The 27,254-nt window shown below is 36.8% G+C and overlaps 1 protein-coding gene across 1 annotated transcript in view; it reads right to left on the reverse strand.

Annotated features, from left to right (window-relative positions):
• Positions 1 to 27,254, reverse strand: part of atrn (attractin) — a 67,107-nt gene that overhangs the window by 13,157 nt on the left and 26,696 nt on the right. The window contains exons 17-26 of the mRNA XM_058796611.1: positions 24,443 to 24,628; positions 23,958 to 24,206; positions 22,376 to 22,513; positions 22,187 to 22,280; positions 21,953 to 22,005; positions 21,617 to 21,711; positions 19,957 to 20,035; positions 19,684 to 19,841; positions 15,251 to 15,312; positions 14,312 to 14,390 (exon numbers count right to left, since the gene is read on the reverse strand). Coding sequence (XP_058652594.1) covers positions 14,312 to 14,390; positions 15,251 to 15,312; positions 19,684 to 19,841; positions 19,957 to 20,035; positions 21,617 to 21,711; positions 21,953 to 22,005; positions 22,187 to 22,280; positions 22,376 to 22,513; positions 23,958 to 24,206; positions 24,443 to 24,628 — 1,193 coding nt within the window. The remainder of the gene's footprint in view (positions 1 to 14,311; positions 14,391 to 15,250; positions 15,313 to 19,683; positions 19,842 to 19,956; positions 20,036 to 21,616; positions 21,712 to 21,952; positions 22,006 to 22,186; positions 22,281 to 22,375; positions 22,514 to 23,957; positions 24,207 to 24,442; positions 24,629 to 27,254) is intronic.

Here is a 27,254-nt window from a genome sequence, read left to right on the forward strand (position 1 = left end):
AAATCTTTACGATTCTGATCGGATCTTGAGTTCGTTGTAAATAGTTGCAGGTTTTAAAATGTGATAAAAATCAATTGATCAATCAATAAAACAATCTGCCATTCACACCACTTTACATTAGTAAATAATGCATTTCTATGGACAAAAATCATCTGAAATACAGTGGTTGATTTTGTTTACTTTATTATGGTGGGCAAGTTTGAGAATATATTATTTAGGTTTGGTCATTTTATTTTAAGGTCAAATTCTCACTATTAACAAATCATTAACTATGACTTTTGCTTCAATAAACTCCTAATTTGCTGCTTAGTAATAGTTAGTAAGGTAGTTGTTAAATTCAGGTATTGGGTAGGATTAGGGATGTAGAATATGGCCATACAGAATACATGCTGGGTTAGGAGTAACCCTAATAGTGCCAAATACTAATAAACAGCCAATATGTTAATAATAGGCATGCTAATAAGCAACTAGTTAATAGTGAGAATTGGTCTCTATATTAAAGTGTTAACTTACATTTGACCCTTTTTTGCACAATGTATAGCATAGCCTACATTCTTTAGCACGCACACATATTGGGCAGGTTGTAAAACTTTCTTTTTAAATAAAATACTGAAAATTAAATTTGACTTTTAAAAATCTTTTTAAAATACAAAAGACAGATTAAATTATCATCAAAATAAGTGTTATTTGCAGTCTTAATCTAAATCATATCCATATGCGGTTTGAAAAACTCTGACACTTATGATGTCTGATGCGCCTCATGAGTTCAGCACTGCGGTGAAATATAAAAAAAGTTTTCTACCCTCTGATGAAACGACAGCTCTTCTCATATCTTTTGGCATAGTGCAGACACTAAAGTCATTAATATGGCAACCCGTGTAGATATAGCGGATATTCACCACACTGTTTGAACAAACGGATCTGATTTCATCACTTGTAAAATGACAGTGGGGACAGTCAGTCCTAAAGATTGGACTTGGAATTTGAAGCACTGTGAACAAAGCCATAGATCAATAGTTAGTTGTCAAGAGAAAAGAAAAAGACACACAAAAAAGAATTGGCCTGTGAGACTGCTTGCAAAATAATGGCGTTGCATGTCTGATACATCTAATTGTCTCAGCAACAGGGTGGGAAAATGCAAGGCTACAAGTGGGAGGAACATGACAGAACAGGAGGGAGCCACCCAACCAACCAGAGATAAACCTGGGCCACTGTGAGAGATTAATGCAGGAATATAATCCCCCAAATGAGCCGTAATCCAACTGCCTAATTATGCCCACAAGCCCCTGAGACTACAGATTAGTGGAATTAATATCACTGCCTTGCAGCAGACAGAAAGAGAGAATGCACAGAGTGCAAAGAGACATGTGTCTTTAGCCACAACTCACATGCTGAACCATTCAGGCACACGCATCTGCATTGTTTTTCAATAATTTTCAACAGATATTTTGAGGTAGGTTTGATCTGAAACACTGCACTGACAAACATTTTTAATGTGGATATGAATAGCAAAGCATCTATATAGGATTCAGAGATTCACAGCTAAAAAAAAAAAAGGATCTGTTCTTATTTTTGTACAGAAAAGCCAATCTGTGGCCTGTCTGTCCCCATTTCAGGGTTTTTATACCTTTTGAACGATGAATCCCCAAGACTAATTACTGGACAAGGATTTTTAAAAATCATTTTATAGAAATTACACTCCTGCAAAGAGCAGGGAGTCCAGTCATAGTCAATGAAATATTTTAAATGTATAATCACTCAAGATTTCCATGACCTTTGTATGACTTCTTTCAATGAATTTCTTTGACTTGTCCAGCCCTGGAAATGACTATTTTAAAATTCTCTGACATCTCAGCTTTTTGTGACCATGTGAAGCCTAATATTTGTATGCATGGCCCTGACAGCTGAATACAGCCACTAACAATTCACTTTTAGCCTAATACAATTTAAAAACAGATCATGCCTCCAAAATCCAGATCTCCCCTGAACGTCAAATCACAAAGACAATGCGAGAATGTGTGAGCATTTCATTTCCAAAAATGAACAGGAAAACCATCAAGGGCAATGAGTATTCAGTATTCAAGAAAGTGCCTACAAATACTCAGATGTTACATTTCAAACTAACGCTGCATTGGTTGCATGGTTTCATTTGGTTCAAAATGTAATTTTCAAATTCAAACCCACTGTACATTTAAGATGCAGTGACATCAGTAAAATTTTGGTGAAAATTTGCCAACAACAAAAAAAGAAAGAAAAAAAAAAAAAAAAAAGTTTCAAACCAAGCAGTTTTCCCCAAATATGCGTGACCAATGTGAACGTGTGAAATCTTTCACAGGACCTTTTCTGCCCTCACTTAGTCCTAACTGTGCAGATTTCTATTTAAACGACTGAATTTTGCCCGCAACATCTAGAAAGATGAATTTGTTGCAGCATGGAATGTGCAAAATCAAGACAAAAGGTGGCAAAAATGCCTAAAATAACCTCATAATCATTGTCTGTCTCGATTCGTGCAACTACGGAAGGGGGGGATTTGCCACACGCCACTGGTTAGTATTTACTATTTTTGAAACAAGTCAACAGTTCTATAAAGTCTGGAAAGATAAACCCATGCTCATTTGTTGCATCAAAGCAAAACGAATTTGTGCTCTGAGGGATATTGGAGCGATAAGATAAGGGAATATGGGAAAGCCTTGTATGAACCGTAATGACTAGAACGTTCTCGTTAACCATGGCATTTCTGTGCAACGGATGTGGGCCGGCACACTCTGAAGGAGGCAGGCATGCCCACGTTGCTTGTCATCTTAAATCAGTCTGAAGCTGCAGCCGGTTCTTGATGGCCATGAGTGGATAAGGAAAGCTTGTGCCAATGAGTCCCGCTGGTATTTACTGAACTGTTCTGCTGTAATAACCCGTTGCCTTCACGGTGGCACAGGGATCAGTAAAGACTGGATCCATTACAGAGAAATATTTTGATGCCAGAGCAGCACCATTCCTAGGTATCCAATTCTCTACTGTAACAGATTGTTAAGATTAGTTCACTTGGACCATATGCTGAAATCAGTGTTTTTAGTGTCGAGTCATCTATTACACATAGTGGGTGGGAGAGTGTGTTTTCCTCTGTTGCCTCTCTGTGTGTGTGAAACACAAATGTCTATTTTTTACTCAACTATACAACTGTTTGAGATTACGTGTGGGTGAAAAAGCAAGATCGCATTACTGCAGAGGGAATCTGACCTCCAATTGAGAGGTGCTAAGAGCCTGACGAACTTGGCTACTACAACAGTCCAAACACACAAACACATCCAGGCCTGGGTGAGTTCCCCTACACCCGCATCCCTTCATCAAACAGAAGGGGGAGGCTGATGCAAGCGTTTACACTCAATCCTCTGAAGGAATACAGAGTGAAGAGCGAAAGGAGAGAGACTGTGAAGGAATGAAAGCTAGAGAGAGGGAGATCGAGGGAGAGGTGGAGACTGTGCTGACTGAATGAAAATGTGGAAAAGAACGGATGAGGCCCTTCTTTAGCTCTCTCTTTTCAGAGCAATCTCTATCCTAATCACTCAAGCTCCTCCTCTGCGAGGTTATTATTGCCAACTAAAACTATTACCAAGACAAAAAACAGCACTGAAAAAGTAAGAAAGAATATGAGCTTGTGAAAAAAACAATAATGTCACTGAAACTATAAATGTGTACCACAAAATGTGTATTTTCAGTCAATTAAATCACAACATCATTGCACTTTCTGGCCGTAGAACATAAATCTTTGGAGCTCATGGAAATCCCAATTGTGTGGTTTCCTATTCAAATAAGTGCGAATTCACCAAAAAAAACAGTAAATGTGACCACACATGTAGTTTTTTTTTTTTTAGGTCAATGGATTATTTGCATATTGTAAAAAATAAATAAAAAAAATCCAAAAGATTAGTTTTTCTCCAGGGCATTCCATTTAACATGAGATCTGAGCGGATCCAATTCATGCTGCTGAACCATAAATTATCCTTTGAAATATTTTATATATATATATGATACAGTTCAATAAGTCATATGCAAATGAAAAAAAAAAAAATGGTGCAAAGCAAAAAGCAATTCTAAAACTGAATAAAAAGTTTAATAAAAATTGCATCATTTTTAGGGGTGGGCCATATGACCAAAATCTTAATATCACAATACGAGTAATTTTATCTCATGGTAACGATATATATATCACGATTTAGTTGCTTTTTTGCTTTAATAAACGTCTTTTTTTTATCTTTTTTGACATAGCAGGAATATTAGACTGCTGTCACTTTAAGAGCTGCCCGGATCCAATAAACTGTTACACGTGATTTCTCGGAGTTGTTTGCTTTCACTTAAGCCCTAAATTACTGTGTTTATGAGGAAACTTGCAAAGATGGCCATTTTGACACACAAATGTATGTGTATATAACGCAGTAAAAATAACATTGTTCAATACTTCCGCGCTCTAGGAGCACCGTCTTCATGTGTGCGTGCCTCTCTGAAGCGCTCAGAAACAGTCTCTCGGACTGCACGTGCATATAGCGAAATGAGTTCTCTTTCAGTGCTCATTGCGTTTCAATGGCTTAAAATATTTTTTTATTAAACCACAATGCTTAAAAAACATGTTCAAATGATACGTTTTTGTGGCCACGTAGAACAGCAACATCGCATCAGTGTGTAACCGCGATAGAGATAGTTCAAAATCTTTACCGGTTAACAAATTTCTACCGGTTAATTGTGCCTACCGTTATAATCGGTATATATATATTTTTTTAAATTAGAAAAAAAAAAAAAAAAACACCCAGAATTATACCCAGAATAATTCCCCTCTGTGAATAATCTGAATTAGCAGGTTATCACTTCTAATACAGTCTGCCATAATCATGGGATATTAAATCATACAACCCTGAGTCACAAACTTCCTAATTATAAACATATAGTCATATTCACTTTGTTCATGCTCTCAAAAAGAGACGGAACAAAATACAGGATGACTGTTCAAGTACGATAGGGACTGTTTGCCCCAGAGGAGCTCTGATCACGCAATGCTTCTCTTAATCATCTCACACAGGCGAAACGTGAAATATGTCAAGACAAATAAAACACTAGCGTAGAGGTGAACAGTCTGAGAAGTGTTTCTACTCCACAGAACTGACTGCAATGACAGTTCAATCTTGCGCTGGTGAGAAAAGTGCATCCCATCCCAAACCACAGCTAAATAAAACTACAGAGAACACCCAAAGGACATTGCTTTGCAGGGAAGAGAGGTCTTGGGATGGGAGATGAGGCTTTGTACAGGACAGCACAAAGAAAATGTTTGCAAGGCCCTACCATACATTATGAAAAAGATAAAGACATCTCTCCAAGCGCCGGAGACCCCCTGCTGCCAAACAAGCAGTTTTCATGCTGGAACTACAGTTCCTGCTCAAACCTTTTCATTGTGAGGGACAGGATGACATCTTCAACATTACAGAACACAAGGTCAACAAGGTGTTTTCAAGAAATAAGACATCAGAAGGGCCAGTTGGACCCAACCTGGTATATCCTGCAACAGTTCAACACTACGTTTACCAACTGTCCCAGGATTTGTGGAGATTTTCACTATTCTGACATTCCTCTGTTACTCTGAAAAAGCAAGAAATATCCTGCCAAAATCTCAAAAACTTTGCCATCTCAGCTAAAATCCGTCAGTCTTGACCAGCTACAGATGGTCAAGGATTTGACTCCTATTGTCTTTTTTCTTTCCAAAAGAATTCTGATCGAAATTACAATGAGATAATTTATATTGACAGAATTATTTCTTATAAGCATTCAGAAGGAATACCGATGATAATTAATTCTGCCAACATCAATTATTCTCTCATTTTGGCTGCATCTGCCACTACAAAGACCAGCTGCAGATCATCATTACAACCACAAAGAGGACCATTAACCATCACATGCCATCCATGAATGACATTTGTCTCCAGGACAAGCAGGAGGGGTTGATCACGAACCCCTTCCACGCCAAAACTCATTTTTTTCCCGCCAGATCTCCCGTAATGAGAAACGGTTCAAGTTCAATCAAGACAAACTTCCTAAAATGTAACTACCTAAATCTCTCAAAGGTCATATAGTTATTACATTTTCCATCAGTCCACTTATATGGTGGTAGCTTTTTGCACCATAAAGTGCAAATTTAGTACACAGTGCATATTTTAGTTTTCTGTTTTCCTCTCTCTCTCTCTCTCTCTCTCTCTCTCTCACTGACCCTTAGAATTAAAACAGAATTTTTGTTTGCTGTTGTGTATTTAATATTTTCTATGACTTTGTAAACACTATTTTTCCCACAAGACATGATAAACTTTGCTGCACTCATTTGAGCTGTGCTTTTTATTTCGACTACAATATACTTTTTAATTGCAGCAGCCTTCAATAATAGACTGTTTCATTGTGACAGATTCATAAAAACATTTGCAGGGAAATGTTAAGATCACACTGAAATGATCAGGGACTTTGCTAAAAATACATATCAGCTGCTTGTTTCTCTGGTACTCTTTAGAAGGATATGCAGATACGCACAGACAGGAACAGCACAAGGTTTTACTCTTTGCTTTAGTTCTTCTAGTGTTTAGGAATAGTAGTATCTAACCTTATATGCTTTCTTGATATGTACACGTGTCAAATGCTTCTGGTTTCTAATCCAAAAAGACAAGCATAGCGGGGGAGGCGTTTCGATTTTTTGCAAGTTACAGCAGGTTTTCATAATAAAATGGCTATAAAGTCAGATAATAAGACCAAAGAATTGATTTGTCATGATATAACCCTTATAACAACCAAAATGACTAACAAAACTATATATAGCTATTTAAAAAAAACCTTAGACAGAGTTGGTAACAAGTATTTGTTTCTCAGTGTAAAAGAGAGACACACACAAACACAAGACACCAGCTATCAGGCCACCTCATTATAGCGCACACACATGGACCGAGAATATCGACAGCTATTCCCACTACGGCTAATTCACAAGCCACTCTCTGTCAGTTTAATTCACAACCTCATCAATAAAGGTGCGAGAGCTAGTGTGTGTGTGAGAGACGATGACTGAAGAGGAGCTCATGCTCATCACAAATCTTAAATCTTGCTACATTTGTGTGTGAGAAAAATAGTGTTCAGAAGAGAGTAAAGTTAATTTAATTGGGTCATAAATGAATATTAACTAATAACAAAGGCAGATTTTAACATGCTCTATGCGCACAATCACATAAATCAAAAGTATTCTCCAATGCAATAGCAAGTGTGCAACATGCATTCACAACTGGAAACGTAGGAGCATGCAGTCTAATTTTAAAATGCGACTAAATAGAAATTTCATAGGGATGCTTTTGTAATATTCTTTGAATGACGCACATTCGCAAGATTAAAGAAAATAATCAGCAGTCTGTTAGCATCAGCTCATCTCGACTGAGTGGCCCTCATTTGCATATCTAACAATTACAGAGGATAGTGCCTGAAAAACTGATAACCCGCATCTTTGATTTTTGGGTCACAATACGTTCTCTGCCTGCGAGGCTTGTGATATTTATCACTGAAAGATTTACCTGGAAACTCTTTCAGAGCACCTCCAGAGGAATTCTGTGTAATTACTTGCGCGCACGCACACACACGCGCACACATGCTCACACACACACACCCACCGCGCAGAGCGCTTTGAGAAAAGGTCACTTCTGATTTGCAATTATAGTTTCGACATCTGAGCAACCCTCCGATGCTTTTTCAAATCTTCAAACAGGACAGTGGTGTTTAAAGGCAGGACATATACATATATGCAGCTTTATCATAAACAATCATATTTAATATAAATTAAAATCTTATATAAAGTATAACATACTGATTAAAAAGTACATGAAGGAAGCATAGACTAACAATAAAAGACTAAAAATAGGAAAAAGCAACAACATTCAAATTCTTGCCAATACAATTGAGCCATTAAATGGCAGATCTCAATTTTATATTGTTTAAATGTCTAAATGAATTATATATTTACAAATAGTCTTATTCAATTATTCGGTTTTAAAGATTAATACTTAAGTTTTAGATGACAGCAAATGCACTTCAAATGTGAAAATAGGGAAAATAAGCATTCACAATTAAAATGTATGTTTTTAAATCCAATATCAACTGATATATTTAATAAATAAAATAAATAAATACCAGCCCATAATTATTGTGCATTTATATATTGGTTACATTTCTGAGTCACCAAAATAATGACTTATAATTATAACAATAATAATAATAATAATAATAAAAACAACAACAACAACAACAACAACAGACAATGAAACTGGTCACATATGGGGGAAAAAATCTATTGTAAAAAAAAGTACCTACTGTAGATCTGTGTATGTATTGCTATATATCTGATACTTACTGTAGGTTACATACTATGAAAGTGACATTTCAGACTATGCAACTTATACAAAAAAGTAAAAAAAATAAATAAATAAAATCATACATGCATATTCAAGCTCAGGAGGTCTGGCACTTGTTAAGAACATGACTTGATGTGTTATGATTCTACCACAATTCATCATCAGGTGCATGCAAGTAAGAGAAAAAAGTAAGACCACTAGTCTGTTTACTGGCCCCGAATTAGCCCTCTATGTCTGGTTGCCATGGAGATGATTAGTAAAAGTCTTGCTTGAAGTTAAAGGGTCAGAAGAGCGCAAAACTTTAACGTTCAAGACCGAGATAGGAAGTGATGTGCATGTACGCATATGAATGCGTGTTTGATTGTTGCGTGAAAGAGGAAAAAGTGTTACCACTTTTTATTGGATGAGAGCACTTCACTAAGCCAGATGGTGAAGAGGGTCCTTTAAAGGACACTCACATTAGCCCTTATAAACACCCCTGCGTGGTTTAAATTGGCCTCTTGAAACCTTTCAAAACCAAACCTCTTCAGTCTCCGTGGGGGCCGTAAAATCAAGGTTCATATTCCAGCACATTTTCTTCTTTTTAACAAATCTGACCACAATGTAATTAATCAATTAATTAACTGGTAACAATCAACAAATTGTTAAATGTACATTAACACACACAAGTTTTACTAATTGATTGAAATCTAAACTGGAATTTGAAGCGATTAAGAAAAATGAAATGCTAACAGAAAGACCAAATAACTGGTCAATATTTGCCCATTTTGAGATTATGGATTGCTAATCAACAGGGGCTGGATTCACTAGCTGTGCATAAATTACCTGGAGTAGTTGAGATATAAAGGAGCAATAACTTGCACACTATTAAATATTTTTGCATTGCACCATTAAACTTAATAGAAAAGTATTTACAGAAAGTCTGACTAAAGGTAACAGTTGAATAGAAAAGCAGAGTCCATGAAATGCATCAATAAGCTCAAGTTTTACCTAAAAAAACGTCAATGCTTAGACATATTTGATGATATTTGGAAAAGTTACTTTTAGTAGCTCTTCAACACAAATCTACACAACACACATCTGTGTGCCATACAATAAAATCAATCAAAATAAATGTAATTTCTCGTCTTTTGTATCAGTATTCATTTATTGCTCCTTATTTATTTTTTAAGTACAGTTTTTACATTTTATTTGCATATAAAAATACAATTGTGTAATTTCATGATTAAGTATACACTGTAAAACCCAAAAGTTAATTGCTTTACACCAAGAGAATACTTCTTAATACTAATCTTTAAGTCCACTTAAATACTTAGTGTAGCTGAAACTTAACTAAATTGCCTAAAACCATTAAAATGCTCAAAAAGATATTGTAATACTTTACTGAAAGACTTGATGTAAAATGCATTATAAAGGGTTATTAAAGGGTATAATGCATTATTCATAATGTGCATTCTAATACATTATATCAATAATTATAACTGAATTTAAAATGCATGTTATCATTGTTAGTGTCACAGTGTTAAAGTGTAACAATTCATTGTTAAAGTGTAACAAGGTGTGTGTATGTATGTATGTATGTATGTATGTATGTATGCATGGAAATTATATATATATATATATATTTTCCTCAATGTACACACAGCACCCCATATTGACAGAACAACACAGAATTGTTGACATTTTTGCAAATTTATTAAAAAAGAAAAACTGAAATATCACATGGTCCTAAGTATTCAGACCCTTTGCTGTGACACTCATATGTTTAACTCAGGTGCTGTCCATTTCTTCTGATCATCGTTGAGATGGTTCTACACCTTTATTTGAGTCCAGCTGTGTTTGATTATACTGATTGGACTTGATTAGGAAAGTCACACACCTGTCTATATAAGACCTTACAGCTCACAGTGCATGTCAGAGCAAATGAGAATCATGAGGTCAAAGGAACTGCCTGAAGAGCTCAGAGACAGAATTGTGGCAAGGCACAGATCTGGCCACGGTTACAAAAAAATTTCTGCTGCACTTAAGGTTCCTAAGAGCACAGTGGTAGGGGTCGACCGATTATCGGCCTGGCTGATTATCGGCGCCGATATTACTCATTTTTATGATTATCGGTATTGGTCGGTCGGTAAACGCGGTATTTGGCTCTGATGCAGCCTGTCAGAACTCACCACTCTGTGGCCTCGAGCAGTCTCCGCCCACCGCGCATCTGATTTGTTGGGAGTCACGATTCAGACCAATCAATGTGGAAGACTAAGGCACTCTCACACTGAAAGCGCTTGCTACAGTTTCAGTGATTATCACGCATCAGTTGTCTCTCAAAGGCAGCAGCAGACCTTGCTCAAGTTGCAATAAATCACAATCCACTACACTGAAGTTGCAAAACACCTCAATATTATCTATTTATGGTTTCCGCGATGGGAAAACGCAGACGGAATCGCGGAAGCCAGTCATATAAAGGGAATTTACTGCGCACGGAGTTCGTCAAAGTTTGGATGAATTAATCAAAAGTAGGTCAGTTAAATTGACTCGCGCTATGGACTAGTATCTGTAAATACTAAGCTGCAAAAAGACTTATTTAAATATGAATTCTCTGTATATGTGAATGGCACAGACGCGCGGTTTTGATTATACACACACACACACACACACACACTGAAGTGCGCGACGCTCGCGGTGTTTTCAGCATCTGCCTTCTCACTAAATGAGGACATAAATACATGAACAACATCCCCAGAACTGCTCTGAGAGTTACTTCATGAGCATTTGACCGTTTCATTTGAGTAAAACGATCGTCATATCACATAAGAGGTCCTCATGGCAACCTGTCAAAATAAAAGTTCGGTTTATCTACTACTACTACTACTACTACTACAACAACAACAACAACAACTTTTGTTTAAAAGAATAATCACACAATACGTTATTTCTTCCATGTTTCAATTTTAATGGCAAACAGATTTGTTTGCCACAAAATCGAGTTTAACTCTCATTTGATTAAAAGATAACTGAAATTAATGTTTTATGGATTCATTTGCACTGCACTGTAAATTAAAACTAATCGAAATTACTGTCACATAGGCTAAGATTAAGAGACTGTCACAAAGGCCAAAATTAGGACAACATAAATTTTGACATTTCAATAGGCTATTGAACCAAGTGTGCCTATAACAGGCTATTAGTGTTATAGTTTAATTAAAATAGTTACAGTCTTCTTCACAACTTCTACAATGGAGCTATGAAGACAATTAAATTATTTACACTTATTATATTATAATTATGAGAGGTTATGCTATTACACATACATTTCTAACATGTAAATTATTGAAGCCAAATACTTACATTTCCCCAAGCTGTTTAGCTGTAGTACAGTATTCATAGGCTTAATCATGAAGCATACAGTGGCCCCACTTTTAACTCTCTCTTTATATTACCCTTATTGTAGATGGATGCATGGAGGATGACAAGAGTAAGAAGTGCAATCAACACCAGGGAAGGCAGTTTTTGTCAGAGCCCTTGTTATTCTTAATTTTGACATTAATATTCATTTTTACATCAGACATAATATATCGGTTATCGGTCCACTTGGTCTGTAATAATCGGTATTGGCATCGGCCCTGAAAAACACATATCGGTCGACCCCTAGACAGTGGCCTCCATAATCCTTAAATGGAAGACGTTTGGGACGACCAGAACCCTTCCTAGAGCTGGCCGTCCCGCCAAACTGAGCTATCAGGGGAGAAGAGCCTTGGTGAGAGAGGTAAAGAAGAACCCAAAGATCATTGTGGCTGAGCTCCAGAGATGCAGTCGGGAGATGGGAGAAAGTTGTAGAAAGTCAACCATCACTGCAGCCCTCCACCAGTCGGGGCTTTATGGCAGAGTGGCCCGATGGAAGCCTCTCCTCAGTGCAAGACACATGAAAGCCCGCATGGAGTTTAAGATGGTGAGAAATAAGATTCTCTGGTCTGATGAGACCAAGATAGAACTTTTTGGTCTTAATTCTAAGCGGTATGTGTGGAGAAAACCAGGCACTGCTCATCACCTGTCCAATACAGTCCCAACAGTGAAGCATGGTGGTGGCAGCATCATGCTGTGGGGGTGTTTTTCAGCTGCAGGGACAGGACGACTGGTTGCAATCGAGGGAAAGATGAATGCGGCCAAGTACAGGGATATCCTGACGAAAACCTTCTCCAGAGTGCTCAGGACCTCAGACTGGGCCAAGGTTTACCATCCAACAAGACAATGACCCTAAGCACACAGCTAAAATAACGAAGGAGTGGCTTAACAACAACTCCGTGACTGTTCTTGAATGGCCCAGCCAGAGCCCTGACTTAAACCCAATTGAGCATCTCTGGAGAGACCTAAAATGGCTGTCCACCAACGCTTTACCATCCAACCTGACAGAACTGGAGAGGATCTGCAAGGAGGAATGGCAGAGGATCCCCAAATCCAGGTGTGAAAAACTTGTTGCATCTTTCCCAAAAAGACTCATGGCTGTATTAGATCAAAAGGGTGCTTCTACTAAATACTGAGCAAAGGGTCTGAATACTTAGGACCATGTGATATTTCAGTTTTTCTTTTTAATAAATCTGCAAAATGTCAACAATTCTGTGTTTTTCTGTCAATATGGGGTGCTGTGTGTACATTAATGAGGAAAAAATGAACTTAAATGATTTTAGCAAATGGCTGCAATATAACAAAGAGTGAAAAATGTAAGGGGGTCTGAATACTTTCCGTACCCACTGTATGTATATGTATATATATGTATATATATATATATATATATATATATATATATATATATATATATATATATATATATATATATATATATATGACCCTGGACCACAAAACCCAGTCTTAAGTCGCTGGGGTATATTTGTAGCAATAGCCAAAAATACATTGTATGGGTCAAAATTATCGATTTTTCTTTTATGCCAATAAAATAATAAGTGAAGATCATGTTCCATGAAGATATTTTGTAAAACTTAAACTTAATTTTTGATTAGTAATATGCATGGCTAAGAACTTCATTTGGACATTTCATTTGGATTTTTTTTGCACCCTCAGATTCCAGATTTTCAAATATTGTCAGATCCTAACAGACCATACATCAATGGAAAGCTTATTTATTCAGCTTTCAGATGATGCAGAAATCCCAATTTTGAAAAATTGACACTTCAGGCTGGTTTTGTTGTCCAGGGTCACATACATGCATATATACACACACACACACACACACACACATTGTGCTATAAGGTATTAAATGCGTTTACAATTATTAGATTGTACAATGCATTGTAAGGTGAATTAAAAGGCATAATTAATGCATTAAAACTTATTTTATAATGCATCATAGATAAAGGCTTTAAGTAAAGTTTTACCGATATCATCAACGTCCATTTAAACAAACATAGAAACATATATATATAAAAGAAATTATATATATATATATATATATATATATATATATATATATATATATATATATATATATATATATATATATATATATATATATATATATATATATGCGCCATGGTCTGTCTGAATGCTCGATTCTGATTGGCTGGCAGGTGTTGATTAAATTCGTTGAACTGCACAGGTAGTTCCAGGTCAGTTTAATCACGTTCTATATTAATGCGCTTCCTATAAACATTGGTAACCATAGTAACATACAGTTACAGTTGAATAGTAATACAGACGAAATATAAAGATATTTTGTTCAACCTCTAGTGGAATTGTCCAAAAACAGCCTAATGGATGGTTCTGTCCAGCCTGACTGATTTGAAGATGCTGATGTGACATTAATAGGATGGTTCAAAGCTATGTAGAGCATCATGTGGCAGGGAAAGTCAATGAAATTCCACAGGTAACAAGGGAAACGCTACAGCACTGACCTCTCTGCGCCGTGACGCCCAGCAGCTCTGTTTTATCTTCCATACGACTGCTGCCACCAGAAGCAAGGACAGGAAACAGCTACACACACACACGACAAAACAGGAAATAGAAAGGAAGAGGACAACCATTAATGTTTTTGGATGTTCTTTTATGGAAAACAATGAGAGAATCATGTCAAGATCACATGTCAAGCGCACACACGGGGCTGTTCATGTTTAATGGATTAGGGGTAGTTTCACAGCCACAGGTGTGCTAAAGATCAGGAGTGTTGGTATCCTCATGGTAACGGGGCCAAACATCATGAATGCATGTATAGGAGAACTGGACTGCATGTGATAGAATCATAAGGTATAAACATGCACCTACACATTTATAAGTGCAGGTGTGTGCAGAGCTGAAATACATTCGCTCTGGGTTTTGGGAATAGCTCACCCACACACACACACACACACACACACACACAAGGCTGTGAAGAGTTGGTGTAATTTATCATGGCTGAGCTGACATAACTAATGATGAAGAACCATGGCTGACCACAGCTACAGCTGGGTGTATGTATGTTATGTGTGTGTGTGTAAATGTATCATATGTATCTTAGCCATGATGCATGATCTCATCAGAGTGATTATCATATTTTAATCACCCATTTGCTGTTTGGGAACCAGTTGGAAGTATAACAAGCGACATGGCAGACTGTGTGAGAATGTGTGTACGTGACAGGGTGAGTTTGCTATATATGGTCTATGCCACCTGCTTCCTAAATCAATAACATATTACAGCAGGTCTTCCAGAGGTGAATTAGAGCTTAGAGCCATAATCACACGCCGAACATACTCCAACCCAATGAGCTCCATTAAAACTGTACAGTATTTAGATTGAAATGGGTTTTTGAGAATATTTGTGGCTTTAGAGTTCAAAGACTCATGTGTTTGTCTTACCTGAAGAACGTGACAAAGAACTGAACCAAATCCATGAAGTTACTGTGTTGAGAGAAAGCGATCTGAGGAGAAGAGAAATGAATGTTAAATAATGAGAAAAACATTCATTTACATGCTTTTGTGTACATGTGTTTTTCAGTCTGTCTAAATAGGACATGAGAGCAAAGGTTTCGTTTCTGACTGTACCAATACTGCCCCCTGCTGATATACGTCTCTCTCTCTCTCCCCACACACACACACACACACACACACACACACACACACACACACACGATCAATAGAAAAGAGCATCTCTACAGTTTCAGACTCTTCATTGTAATTCAAATAAGTAATCCTATTATTTTGGCACAACTACGTTATGATGGACCTCCAATAACAGGGAGAGATGAATAACAGACAAAGAGCAATGGCTTTCTACACTAGTAGAGAGTAGTAGACTAGTGACACTAGTCTAGTAGTCCTTGAGCGAGTGTATTTATTAAATCCAGGTAAAGCACTTTTAAGCAATGTTTTAAACCTCTAATTTTTGAAAAGGGGTTAGCAGCAGGTTACTAGTGCATGTTCCAGAACAGGTTTGATACTGTATGCTAATTCCCTATTTTAGTATTAAAGTTACAGAGCAGGGGTTTCAACCTTTTCAATGCCACAGACCCCCAAATATGATAATCCTTGTGTGAGGAACCCCATCTTGAAATTTTAAAGGCAGCTACTTATTTTAATGTATAAAGAGCCAATTTATACTGTGAAAATTATGTAATAATATAAATGTGTAAAATATTTTTTTTTGGGGGGGAAATGTTTCACTTACATTATTATTATTATTATTATTATTATTATTATTGTTTATCTATGGCTTTAGAAGTTCAAAGTTCACACACACACATAGTGGTTACTATTAAATAAATTAAATAAAAATTATTCAAACATAAAATTTAAATATATGTAAAAATCTATGAAACATTTTAATTGTTTATTTAAATAACAAATTATTTATTTAATTTAAAGTATTATTTTATTTATTTAGTATTTTCTATTTATTTTTACTCTGTTTTTCTCTAAACTTTTCCACTTGCTCCCTAGCGCTCCCTTATGGTCCTCTTTCAGTTTGAAAACCCCTCGTATAGAGAGTGTAAAACACTGCAGTGCTGGAGTTATTTAACAACAGGCAATATCATAACCTTCTCCAGTGCTTACTTCATTAGATATTCATACAGCACATGTACAACTTTCTCACATTGTGTTTAGTGTCTAAGGGAGAAAGAAAACTGAAAAGTGATGGCAAACGCTACTCTGCATTTTAATTCAGTTTTTTTTCCAAGTATTTTTAAGAACATATAAGACAAGCAGAGGAGATTTACATGTTTACGTTTACCCAGATGGTCAAGCTGTTATTAAAACTGGTCACACGCTCGCTACGTGCTGTACTTGTCCAATCAGTGTTATTAACCTTGTAAATATACGAATGAGACCGTTAACCCAGGGTTTACAAACGTACGGCGTGAAATAAGAAAACCTGATTAGTCCAAATGAATTGTGGGCTTGTTTCATGTTTCACACTCTGGGTTAGTAATTATGTTAACGTAGTGTTTAAAATGACCCTACTGAAATTGAATTACATCATTCCTGTCGCTTTGTTTAGGGATGCAGTCTTAAACCTGTCTACCACAAGGAGGGCAGAGTCTAGGGGACACCGGAGACGTTTCCACTTTAAAACACTGGCATTTTCTCTCCATCTTTTACCTGCTTTCAAACAAGCTCACTCTTCCCTCTCTATTCCTCCAGGCATTTCCAAAATAAGCACAGGATTTTCAGGGAGGGAGAGGGAGAGAACAGGGTAAAAGAGAGCATGCCAGACGTCCACAGCATGGAGGGTGAATTCACACAGAGCTCTCATTGAGCAGATGCTGTGCGCTGATACGGCCTCTCTCACACGCCACAACCTCCTCATGTTCAGACACACAGTCTCAAAGACAAACGGGGCCTGACTCACAGCACTGATACCCACACACATTCAACATTAAACAATAGCAAGCCGACTTATCACTGTCATTCACACATGACAACCTGTGGCTCACACGGGCATTCATGTGGCGTTTGTGACGTAAACACTATATATAGCTTGTTAGTCATGTTTTAAGGGATAATGATGTGGCTTACCCAATCTAAAGAAGAAGAGAGAACGTTCTGGTACACCTGCCAAGGTAAGTTAACTAGTGTAAACGAAATATGTTTTGTTACGTGTGATCTGTGGAAGAGGATTGAACCTGAGAAACAAATGTACTGCTATCTCTACTGACAGAAGCGTGTAGAAACATAGTCCAAGATGAATGGAGGAGTGTGTCATTTCTGAACCAAAAAATCTCATTTGGATTCTGAAATTTGGGGTCTCAAACATTCCTTACATTCTGCCCCCATCTGCCATTGTTTGAACAAACAGGCAGTCCCACCCCAAACTCTTGCCATTGGCTGAGGTAGAAGCTGACAAGTCACGCTGCTCAAACAAACAGAGCAATGTTTTGAAAGCGTGACACACAGCCACAGTTTACACACTCCTCCTATGAATATATGTCTTGTTATTGAACATTAAACTGGTTAAAAAGAATTAAAAGTTGAGTCCACTGTATTTTCATGAAAAAGTTCTCATGAGAAATCTCACCAAACCTGTCAGAAATATGTCTAAACCTGCCTTTCCAGCATCTTTGACAAATGACAGACCAGTCAGTCATTTCCAATGGAGAGCAGTATGGAAGCTGTGTAGAATTTCAATCATGTGTGTATGCAGAATTTTCAGATCTGATTAAAGCTTCTGAAATGTTTGAACTTTTGCAGGTTCTAATCAAAACTATGACCAGGGCATGAGAATTACCAACATATTTGCACTAAAGCATTACTTTTAAACACTACTTCTATAAAATGGACAATTATGAACTATGATTTCAAAAATAATTGTTTTATAATTATTATGCAATTATGCATGTTGATTAGCACTACTGGTTTTTTTTTTCCCAGACCTACATGTGGTTATTTGTTTGTTTTGTGTGGACATGCATACTTTCATTACTCATTCATTTTACTGTGGTGAATAATCAGAGGGTAGCAGGCTGCTTCTGGGGGGGAACCCGACAATCACACAAATGTTGAAAAGGCAGCTTTAGTCATATTTCAGCCCAAAATTAAGCCAATGACAATTAAGCCTAAAAATAATAATATGAATAAATAATTGTTATTTCAACAGTATTTAGACATAGTGGCAGCATTTGTTGTACTGCATTAAATTTTACATCAACGATTCATTTACACCAATTAAAAATGTAAATATGCAAACACAAAGTAAAATGTCTGGATCCATTTTGGTACTATTAAGAAAATAATTTGAAGGTAAATGAACTTCACTATCATGAGATTCTTAATAAAAAAGGTCTTTGTGCTACATTTTTGATTTGGGGTTGATGTGTGACCTGTAAATGTTTTCATGAAGCTCAACCAAATTCTGCTTTTAAATAACATTCTCAACCTGATACATGAACGCTCCTACTATAGTCGTTTAGATCCACATGCTTCCATTCCGCTGGCCAAAAACTACACAGGCTGCACAGACTCTTTGACCACAGGCAAAATGAAAACAAGAGCCAGAAACAGAAGGCTGGAGCTGTGCCTCTTCTGAACTTTCTGATCTCTCTGATTCTCTTATTCCTCTCAGGCTCTTCCCTCAGTCTCTCTCTCAAAGAGCCATGTGTTTCAACTTAACATTCCTTCCGACACTCAGTCTCAGCCTGCCATGTTTACAGAGCAGGTTTCGAGCGCTGTGTTTTTCTCCAGCCCATACCCTCTCGTCGTTCTCCTCTAAACACCTGACAACAGCCCCTCTGTCCTCCAGAGCTACCACGGTGCAAGCCCTCTCGCCCGCAATCGTGCTCGGATCCACACATGCAATCCCTGTTAGACGAAACGTGGCATCCAAAGGTCAGCTAGAGAAGCGAAAGGCAAATGAGAGAGACGATAAGGGTGTTACCTGTGTGAAATTCACCCTTTCTCCATGAGCTGAGGAGAGAACGTGCTCTAGAACAGCGGACGGACAATCAAACCCAAACTCAAGTTTCAGAGTCCAAGCACAGGAGGGTAGGTTAGATCACTTTCCAAAGCAAAGGAAGAGAGGAGGGGGAAAGGAAAAGAGGAGGAGAGGAGAAGAGAAGAGGGAGGGAAAGGAAAGCTCTGCCAAATCATTTCCAGACCAGACAGAAAAGGCCAAAGATATATGAGAAAGAATAAAAGGACATGGCCTCTGTGAATTTACAGACGGAAGGAGAGGATAAGATAGCAAAACAAAACACAAAGACCCTTGCTGATGTTTAAACAGCGCTCACATACACAGACGTGATATTTTTCTCTGTGTACGTCACTGGACTCAATAACATTGAGGTGATTGCTCTCACCTGGATTTTGACTGGCCACGTGAAGTTGCTGACATACACGTAGAAAGTAATGTTGGCATTGCTACGGAAATCAAACTTCTCGTTGGAGAAACTGTCTTTGAATTCCTTTATGTTGCTGCGGGAGACAATAGGGATTTCCTCACCAGCTTGAGTGCCAGCTGCTCAGAAAGGAAGAAATGCAGGGTTACAGAAAGGAAGAGAGTTTCAACTGCACACACAGCACATTTATGATGTGCTTAAAATATATGTTTAACACATGTCGGGGCTTCATACCTGCAAAACTGGTTGCCCATGTGATGTTGAGGTTAAAGTTTTTTGAGGCATTAATAAACATGTCCAGGTCTCGATTTTGCTGCAAAAAAACATTCAGACGAAAAAAAAAAAAAAATCACAAAATATTCAAAGAAAATATACACCCTCTAAAATGTATTATATAAGCCAAAATGTTTTCCACAAACTGCTGTAGCTTTTATACCATATCAGAAGTATGATTTAAAGCATAATCTACGCTCCAAACTGATGCATATCTAAATATGCGTCTTCTGTTTGAAATCATAAAATCCATTTTACTTCATAAATCACTAGATTATCAAAAATAGACATTAATAGACGCTTATGTAATATTTAAAATATTCTGATGCTGAATTTCCTGCAAATATAACTACATTGTTGTTCCAAAGTTTTAATGTTTTTGAAAGAAATCTCTGCAAAGGCTGCGTTTATTTAATCAAAAATGCAAACTGTGTCACAAATCTTCAAAATTTCCTCACTGAAAGGAAGCAGTTAACACAAACTTTGCCTTCTGATCTATGGTTTTTCTACTCAAATTTAACTTAAAGGGCACCTGTTGTTTGAACATAAATGTGTGTTGGCAGTGTGTGTACACAACCACCCTATAATGATAAAAATACACCTGCTTATTGTCTCAGAACAAGCAGTTTGCAGAATCTGTAAAATGTGACGCCAGAGCATTTAAAAGCAACATTTAAGTAAGAAATGTCTTCTTATTAGAGCTACAGAAACCATTCATTCAAGACCAGTGGGTGATTTTCCTGTTTTTATTTAGTTTGGGTCATATTATCAGCATAGACAGCGGCAGGTACTGTATATTACGCTGCTGTCACTTAATACACAGATCTAATATAAACATGCAATTTCTTTCCCAGCAGTTTGCCTTCACAGACATAACCGACTGTGTTTTTGTAACTTGTGTGTTTTTAACATAAACTTGTATGTATTTGACAGTTTAAGTGCAATAAGACATGAAAGAGAACTTCGTTTAGTACTCATATGCTGTGTGACAGCGGCTTTCTGTGTGCGTGTGCTTCAGGTGTGTGCACTCAGAAAACAGTATATCAGAAGTTTAAACTGATATGGCTTTAAAACGCATGATTTTAGCGCGATAGACATGATAATCAAAACCTAACAGATGTTTTGTTTTGGCAGAGCATCTGAGGTACAAGCTGTAAAGGCACAGCCCTATTCTGGAAAAGGGGGCAGTGAGCAGCAGCTCATTTGCATTTAAAGATACAGGCACAAAAACAGCGTGTTTCTGCTTCCACTCAAAATAGGCATTTTCAAAATAATAAATGATCTGTGGGGTATTTTGAGCTGAAACTTCACAGACACATTCTGGGGACACCTGAGACTTATATCTTGTAAAAAGGGACATAATAGGTGCACTTTAAGAATGTGTCCTTGGTAAACCCCCTTAATGCTGTATTGTTTCCTCCGTTCAACAGTGAATTGCTGAATAAATTTATATACATTAAAAAAATCAGACGTCCAACTGCATGTCAATCAAATTAGTTTGCTATTTGATCATATCAAGGTTTGTTGTGTTTGCAAATCAAGGTAAACTGTCAGCCTTGGTTTATTGACACCTAGTTGACCATGACTTTTTGAACAGTAAAGTCTTTTTAGCGTAACGCACCTCATCTGGAGTTGCCACAAAGTTGATGGCAGTGTAGTAGCGGTCATCCTCCTGAGACAAACTGAAGGTAAACTGGTAATCTATCAGCAGAGTGTCTGTGTGTCAGAGATAAAGACACAGTTGTGTGTGAGAGGAAGAGGAAAATGATAAAAGATAATATTGAAAAACTATTACTTAAAATCTGGATATTTTCCCAGATTGACTGACATATGCACAGGTTTGTGGTTTCTGTCTGATTTAGTCAGGTAAGGACAAAATGACTAGTTCTGAAAATGACTAAATTACTCAAATAGCCACAATATGAACATCCATCAGCCACTGCATTGACATACTCACAATAACACGTTCCCTTCAGAGGGTTGCCCTGGTAACGGTTCTCTACCTCACACCTGAGGGACAGAACGAAACAAAAGCCCAGAGTGAAAATGAGCAGAATTATAAGGAACAGAGTTTGATATAGACAAGATAACAATAAGCTATCCCTCGTACATTTGACAAATTACTTCTAATGGCAGAGTAGAGAAAACCTCACGAGACTGAGGCAGAACGAGTATGAGAGTGCACACTTACAAATGGCAGCGGTCTCCTTTGATGCCCTTGGTGGTACAGAAGCATTTGCCATTGTTAGTGTTACACATGCTGGCATGGCCGTTGCACTTACAAGCTGCAAATGACCAACACACACAATACAGTTAAGACCCTATCAAACCGGCAGCTAAAGTCAACTGTATTTTGGCCTGGGCTTGTGTTTAGACCTACGTTGACAGCTGCCCCCGTTTGTTGGATCGCCATAGTAACCGGAAATACAGCTCTCGCACTGTTTGCCTGTGGTGAGGTCCTCGCATCTCTCACATACGCTCTCATTGACACAGGAGCTGTGTCCGTTACACTGGCACGCTGCATGAGAGAGGAACAAACAGAACAATTTAAGAAAATATGATCAGTACTATAAAAAATGCAAACAATATCTAAAGTAAAACTGAGACTGAAGTAGATACAAACAGAGCCAGAGCAATACATCTATAAAAAGCTGCATTTGTCAGCTGTGTAATGATTCAATATACACTGTGATAATTACATTTTCTCTAAAATGGCTTTTAAAGGTTATTCAACATCCACAATAGTCACAATCTTTAACTTAAGTTTAAATAAAACTAAAATTAGTTTAAATAAAAAATTAGTTTAAATAAAACTAAAAATGATCAACACGTTTTACACAATATTTGTTTTAAACCAATTATATTTAATAATTTTAATTTATATTCTTTTAAATAATATATAATAATAACAACTGACACTAATTTGTTTTAGATTTAATTATTATTATTATTTTTTAGAAGTACAACATCGTTAACATTTTTTGGGTCTGTAATTTTTTAATTATTTATGAAAGACACAGTATTTTATCAAAAACACAGTAAAAATAGTAATGTTGAAATATTATTACAATTCAAAATAAATGGTTTCTATTTTAATATATTTTAAAATGTATTTTATTCCTGAAATGGCATTACTGATTACTCCACTCTATAATGTCACATTAACCTTTAGAAATTATTCAAAATTGCTGAAATATTATAATCAATGTTGAAAACACTTGTGCTGTATAATACTTCTGTGGAAACTATGATGCAATTTTCAGGATTTTTCAACCAAATAAAAAGCACTGCAATATTCAAAATTAGGGCTGCATTAATGGTTGGGAAAATGGGATTATTTTGGTAATAGAGTAATCGGTCGATTATTCTGACGATTAATTGATTAATCTGATAATTCTAACTAATTTTTTGTAGCAATTAAAATAGACCTAAGCTTCAAATACAATTATAATAGCAATGAGGCAATAATAATTAGTTCAAATAAAATATCTAAAGTAAGTAATCATATGGTTTTATTTAACAAAACTGTTAAAATACAATGTATTATAAACAGAGCTAATAATTATTATTTAATTGAACTGTAGCGTTTGTGAATACACAATAGCATTATGCTTCATTATGATTTTTAAATGGGTTTAATATATGATGCAGCATTGGAAAACGGTCTAATGGTGCGTTTCATGGATTCTCGTCCATGGAACGCTCCATTTCCGATATTTTGCTGGTTGCTCAACACAGGCAAAATGAAAGCGAGGATTTTTTTTTAAATCAAGTACTCAAATTGAATCAAGAAATTGTGACAGCCCTATTCACAATGTTGCTTAATTTTATATATGCTTAAAGTATATCAGCGTCAAAGAGACATTTTGATATCCAATTCAAGTTAGCATCACCATATTCATTCATACATTTCATAAACTCAACCAATACAGAACAACTTACAAAAGTCAGATGAGTTTTACCTGGGCACTGGATGAAGGACCAGTTGTAGCTGCCCTCTAGTGGGCACAAGCTCACGTTCAGCATTGGCTGAGGGGCGGGAATGAGGGAGGGCCCTGAAGAGGAAGGGGCGTGGAACAGTGTTTGGATTGGACCACGGTAAGAGCCCTCTATACACTGGCCCCGTCCTGTATTGCTGGGATCAGTGCACCACCCACAGCCAGGCTGGTCCAAACAGTGACCACAGGTCTTATAGCCAGAACAATTCTCCGCTACAATAAAAACACACATCCATTTAATCACAGGGGTCTTGCAGTGCAATCACCTCAAACTGAACCCTTGACAGTAAAGTTATTATTAGTATATCAATCTGAATTGATTTTATGTCAGTTGTAAAGACTGCTATGTCAATAAACAGGAGACCTGCTAATGTTCAAGCTTCGATTTACAAAGAAAAAAACAAGACAGGCTGCCAGGCATGAATCCACTAAATGAGAGCCAGACATACGTGGGCAGCTGTTCATGGTGTACCACTCCATGCACTGGCCGTAGGGGAAGGACGCCACATAAGCATTAGAGTCCACGCACTGCCTCATGTTACTGCACCACATGCACTCTGAGCTCCCACTGGTGCACTCACTACAGGAAGAGCGCAGGGCACAGGGTGTCCGACACTGCTTCACACTGTGGTTCGCTGCAGGAACAGAGAGAGTCAGACAGAGAGAGAGAATGAAAGAAAAGGCACAAGACACAGAAAAGAAAAGTCAATAAAAAAAAAAAGTCCTTTAAAGATTCTCATATCAATAAGCAACAAAAAAATAAGGTTCAGCTGATTTTTTTATTTATTTTTTTCCAAATAAGAGGTAATTAACAGGTTTTTAAAGGACTGATACCAATGGGCAATATAATATATAATTCTATAATTATAATATAATTAATTATTTTATATATATATATATATATATATATATGTGTGTGTATGTGTGTGTGTGTGTGTGTGTGTGTGTGTGTATGCATGTATGTATTTTTATATATATTTATATATTATAATTTCATCGTGCATTAACGCATTTTATTATTATTATTATTTTGAATGTCTGTTGCTCACTGGCTCTGAATACACAAAGACAAACCATGGGTCACAGGAGGGGTGGGATGTTGACCAGTACTGGCTTGAGATGGACATCATCACGCGTCTCAACCGATGAGAGCATTTGGGGTGGGCCTAAGACTGCAGGCTAAGCATCAACATTCACAAACCACTGTTCACTGTTATTTTTAACAGAAAAGGCGGCAACGTGCTCGTCATCACGACTTCATAAGTGGGAAATAGGAGGTTTCTGATAGCACGTGAAGACAGCAGAGAAGCGCTATATTCGCACAATAGTGCTGCACATATCAAAAATTCCGCGCTCCGGTGCAGTTAGCGCTCACACATGCGTACCGAGCCCGAGCCCAACTGAACCACACTCTGGCCCACCTCTTCCAACCGAGCCAGGGATGGTTCAAAATGCCTAGTGTGAGTTCACCCTTATTCTCCCGCATCCCACACACACAAGTCTCTACCCCCCCACACCTGCGCCCACACCCCTATCAAGTGTTGTCCCGCGCCGCGCTCTGCTGCGTTGGGTCCTCCGATAATGTAGGTCTCAACTCGGAAGGTGCCTGTTATAATGTTATGATCGAAGCTCTGGACTCTGAGCATAACTTGTTTTTCCATAAACTATAAAATACTTTCTATAAAACTTTAAAGCCCTGGCAGTGGCAAATAGCTTTGGTTTTATATTTAATTTGACTACATTAATGTTATAAGTTGAGATTTACAAGAAATATTTTAACTGCTACTATGTAAAAGGAACACTGAAGTAAAAAAAGTACATTATTTGTTTAAAGGGATAGTTCACCCAAAAATGAAAATTTGATGTTTATCTGCTTACCCCCAGGGCATCCAAGATGTAGGTGACTTTGTTTCTTCAGTAGAACACAAACAAAGGTTTTTTTAACTCAAACCCTTGTAGTCAGTCAGCCATATAATGCCAGTCAATGGGCACAGAATCTTTGAGAGAAAAAAAAACATGCACAGACAAATTCAAATTAAACCCTGCGGCTCGTGACGATACATTGATGTCCTAAGACACGAAACGATCGGTTTGTTGCGAGAAACTGAACAGTATTTATATCATTTTTAACCTCTGATAAACCTCAATGTCCGACTGTCATAACATCCGGCGCGTGATGCGTCAACCTGCTCTGGCACATAGATATATATACATGGATGCCTCATTAGCGACTTTTTCTATGGGCTGCGATACGTAAGGATCTACGTATATAACTATGTATATATATATATATATATATATATATATATATATGTTCCAGAGCCGCTGACGCGTCATGCGCCAGATGTTGTGGATGAGCTCAGGAGAGTTGGACATTGCCTGTATCAGAGGTAAAAATGATATAAATGCTGTTCGGTTTCTCGCACAAACCGATCGTTTCGTGTCAGTGTATCGTCACGAGCTGCAAGGTTTAATTTGGATTTGTCGGTGCATGTTTTTTTTTTTCTCTCAAAGATTCTGTGCCCATTGACTGGCATTATAGGACTGACAGACTGCAAAGATTTGAGTTAAAAATCTTTGTTTGTGTTCTACTGAAGAAACAAAGTCACCTACATCTTGGATGCCCTGGGGGTAAGCAGATAAACATCAAATTTTCATTTTTCGGTGAACTATCCCTTTAAAGTATTTGCAAACCAAATGTTATTGCACTTTTGTTCATATAGCAGTACTTTTAAATGAAAAAGTGCACAATACATTACATTTGAATTCATTATTGAAATTTGTGCAATTAATTGCAGAAAAATCATGCGATTAAAAATTAATCATTGCACAGCACTAAATATAATACAATATAATATATTCACATTTTTGAAAACAGGAAATTAACAAAATATCTACTAATAACAAGTTTTTAAATAACTAATACCAACTAGCAAAATATAATAAAGTAAAATATTTAAAAAGGAAAATATATTAAATAAAATCTACAGTATATATTTTAAAACTGGAATTTATAATTTAATATAATTTTTTATTTTTAAATCAGATTACATTATATTCCTGTTTTAAGATATATTATATTATATTTTATACATTTTCCTCTTTTAAATTATATTTTACTTTACTGTATATTGACTATTGGCATCAGTTATTTAAAAACCTGTTATTATTAGATTTTATATTTCTGTTAAAAAATCAAATTATAAAATATTAATTATTATAAAAATATATAATATATATATATATATATATATATATATA

The sequence above is a fragment of the Onychostoma macrolepis genome, chromosome 13 (genome assembly GCF_012432095.1).
Source record: "Onychostoma macrolepis isolate SWU-2019 chromosome 13, ASM1243209v1, whole genome shotgun sequence".
In the NCBI taxonomy this organism is placed as follows: domain Eukaryota; kingdom Metazoa; phylum Chordata; class Actinopteri; order Cypriniformes; family Cyprinidae; genus Onychostoma; species Onychostoma macrolepis.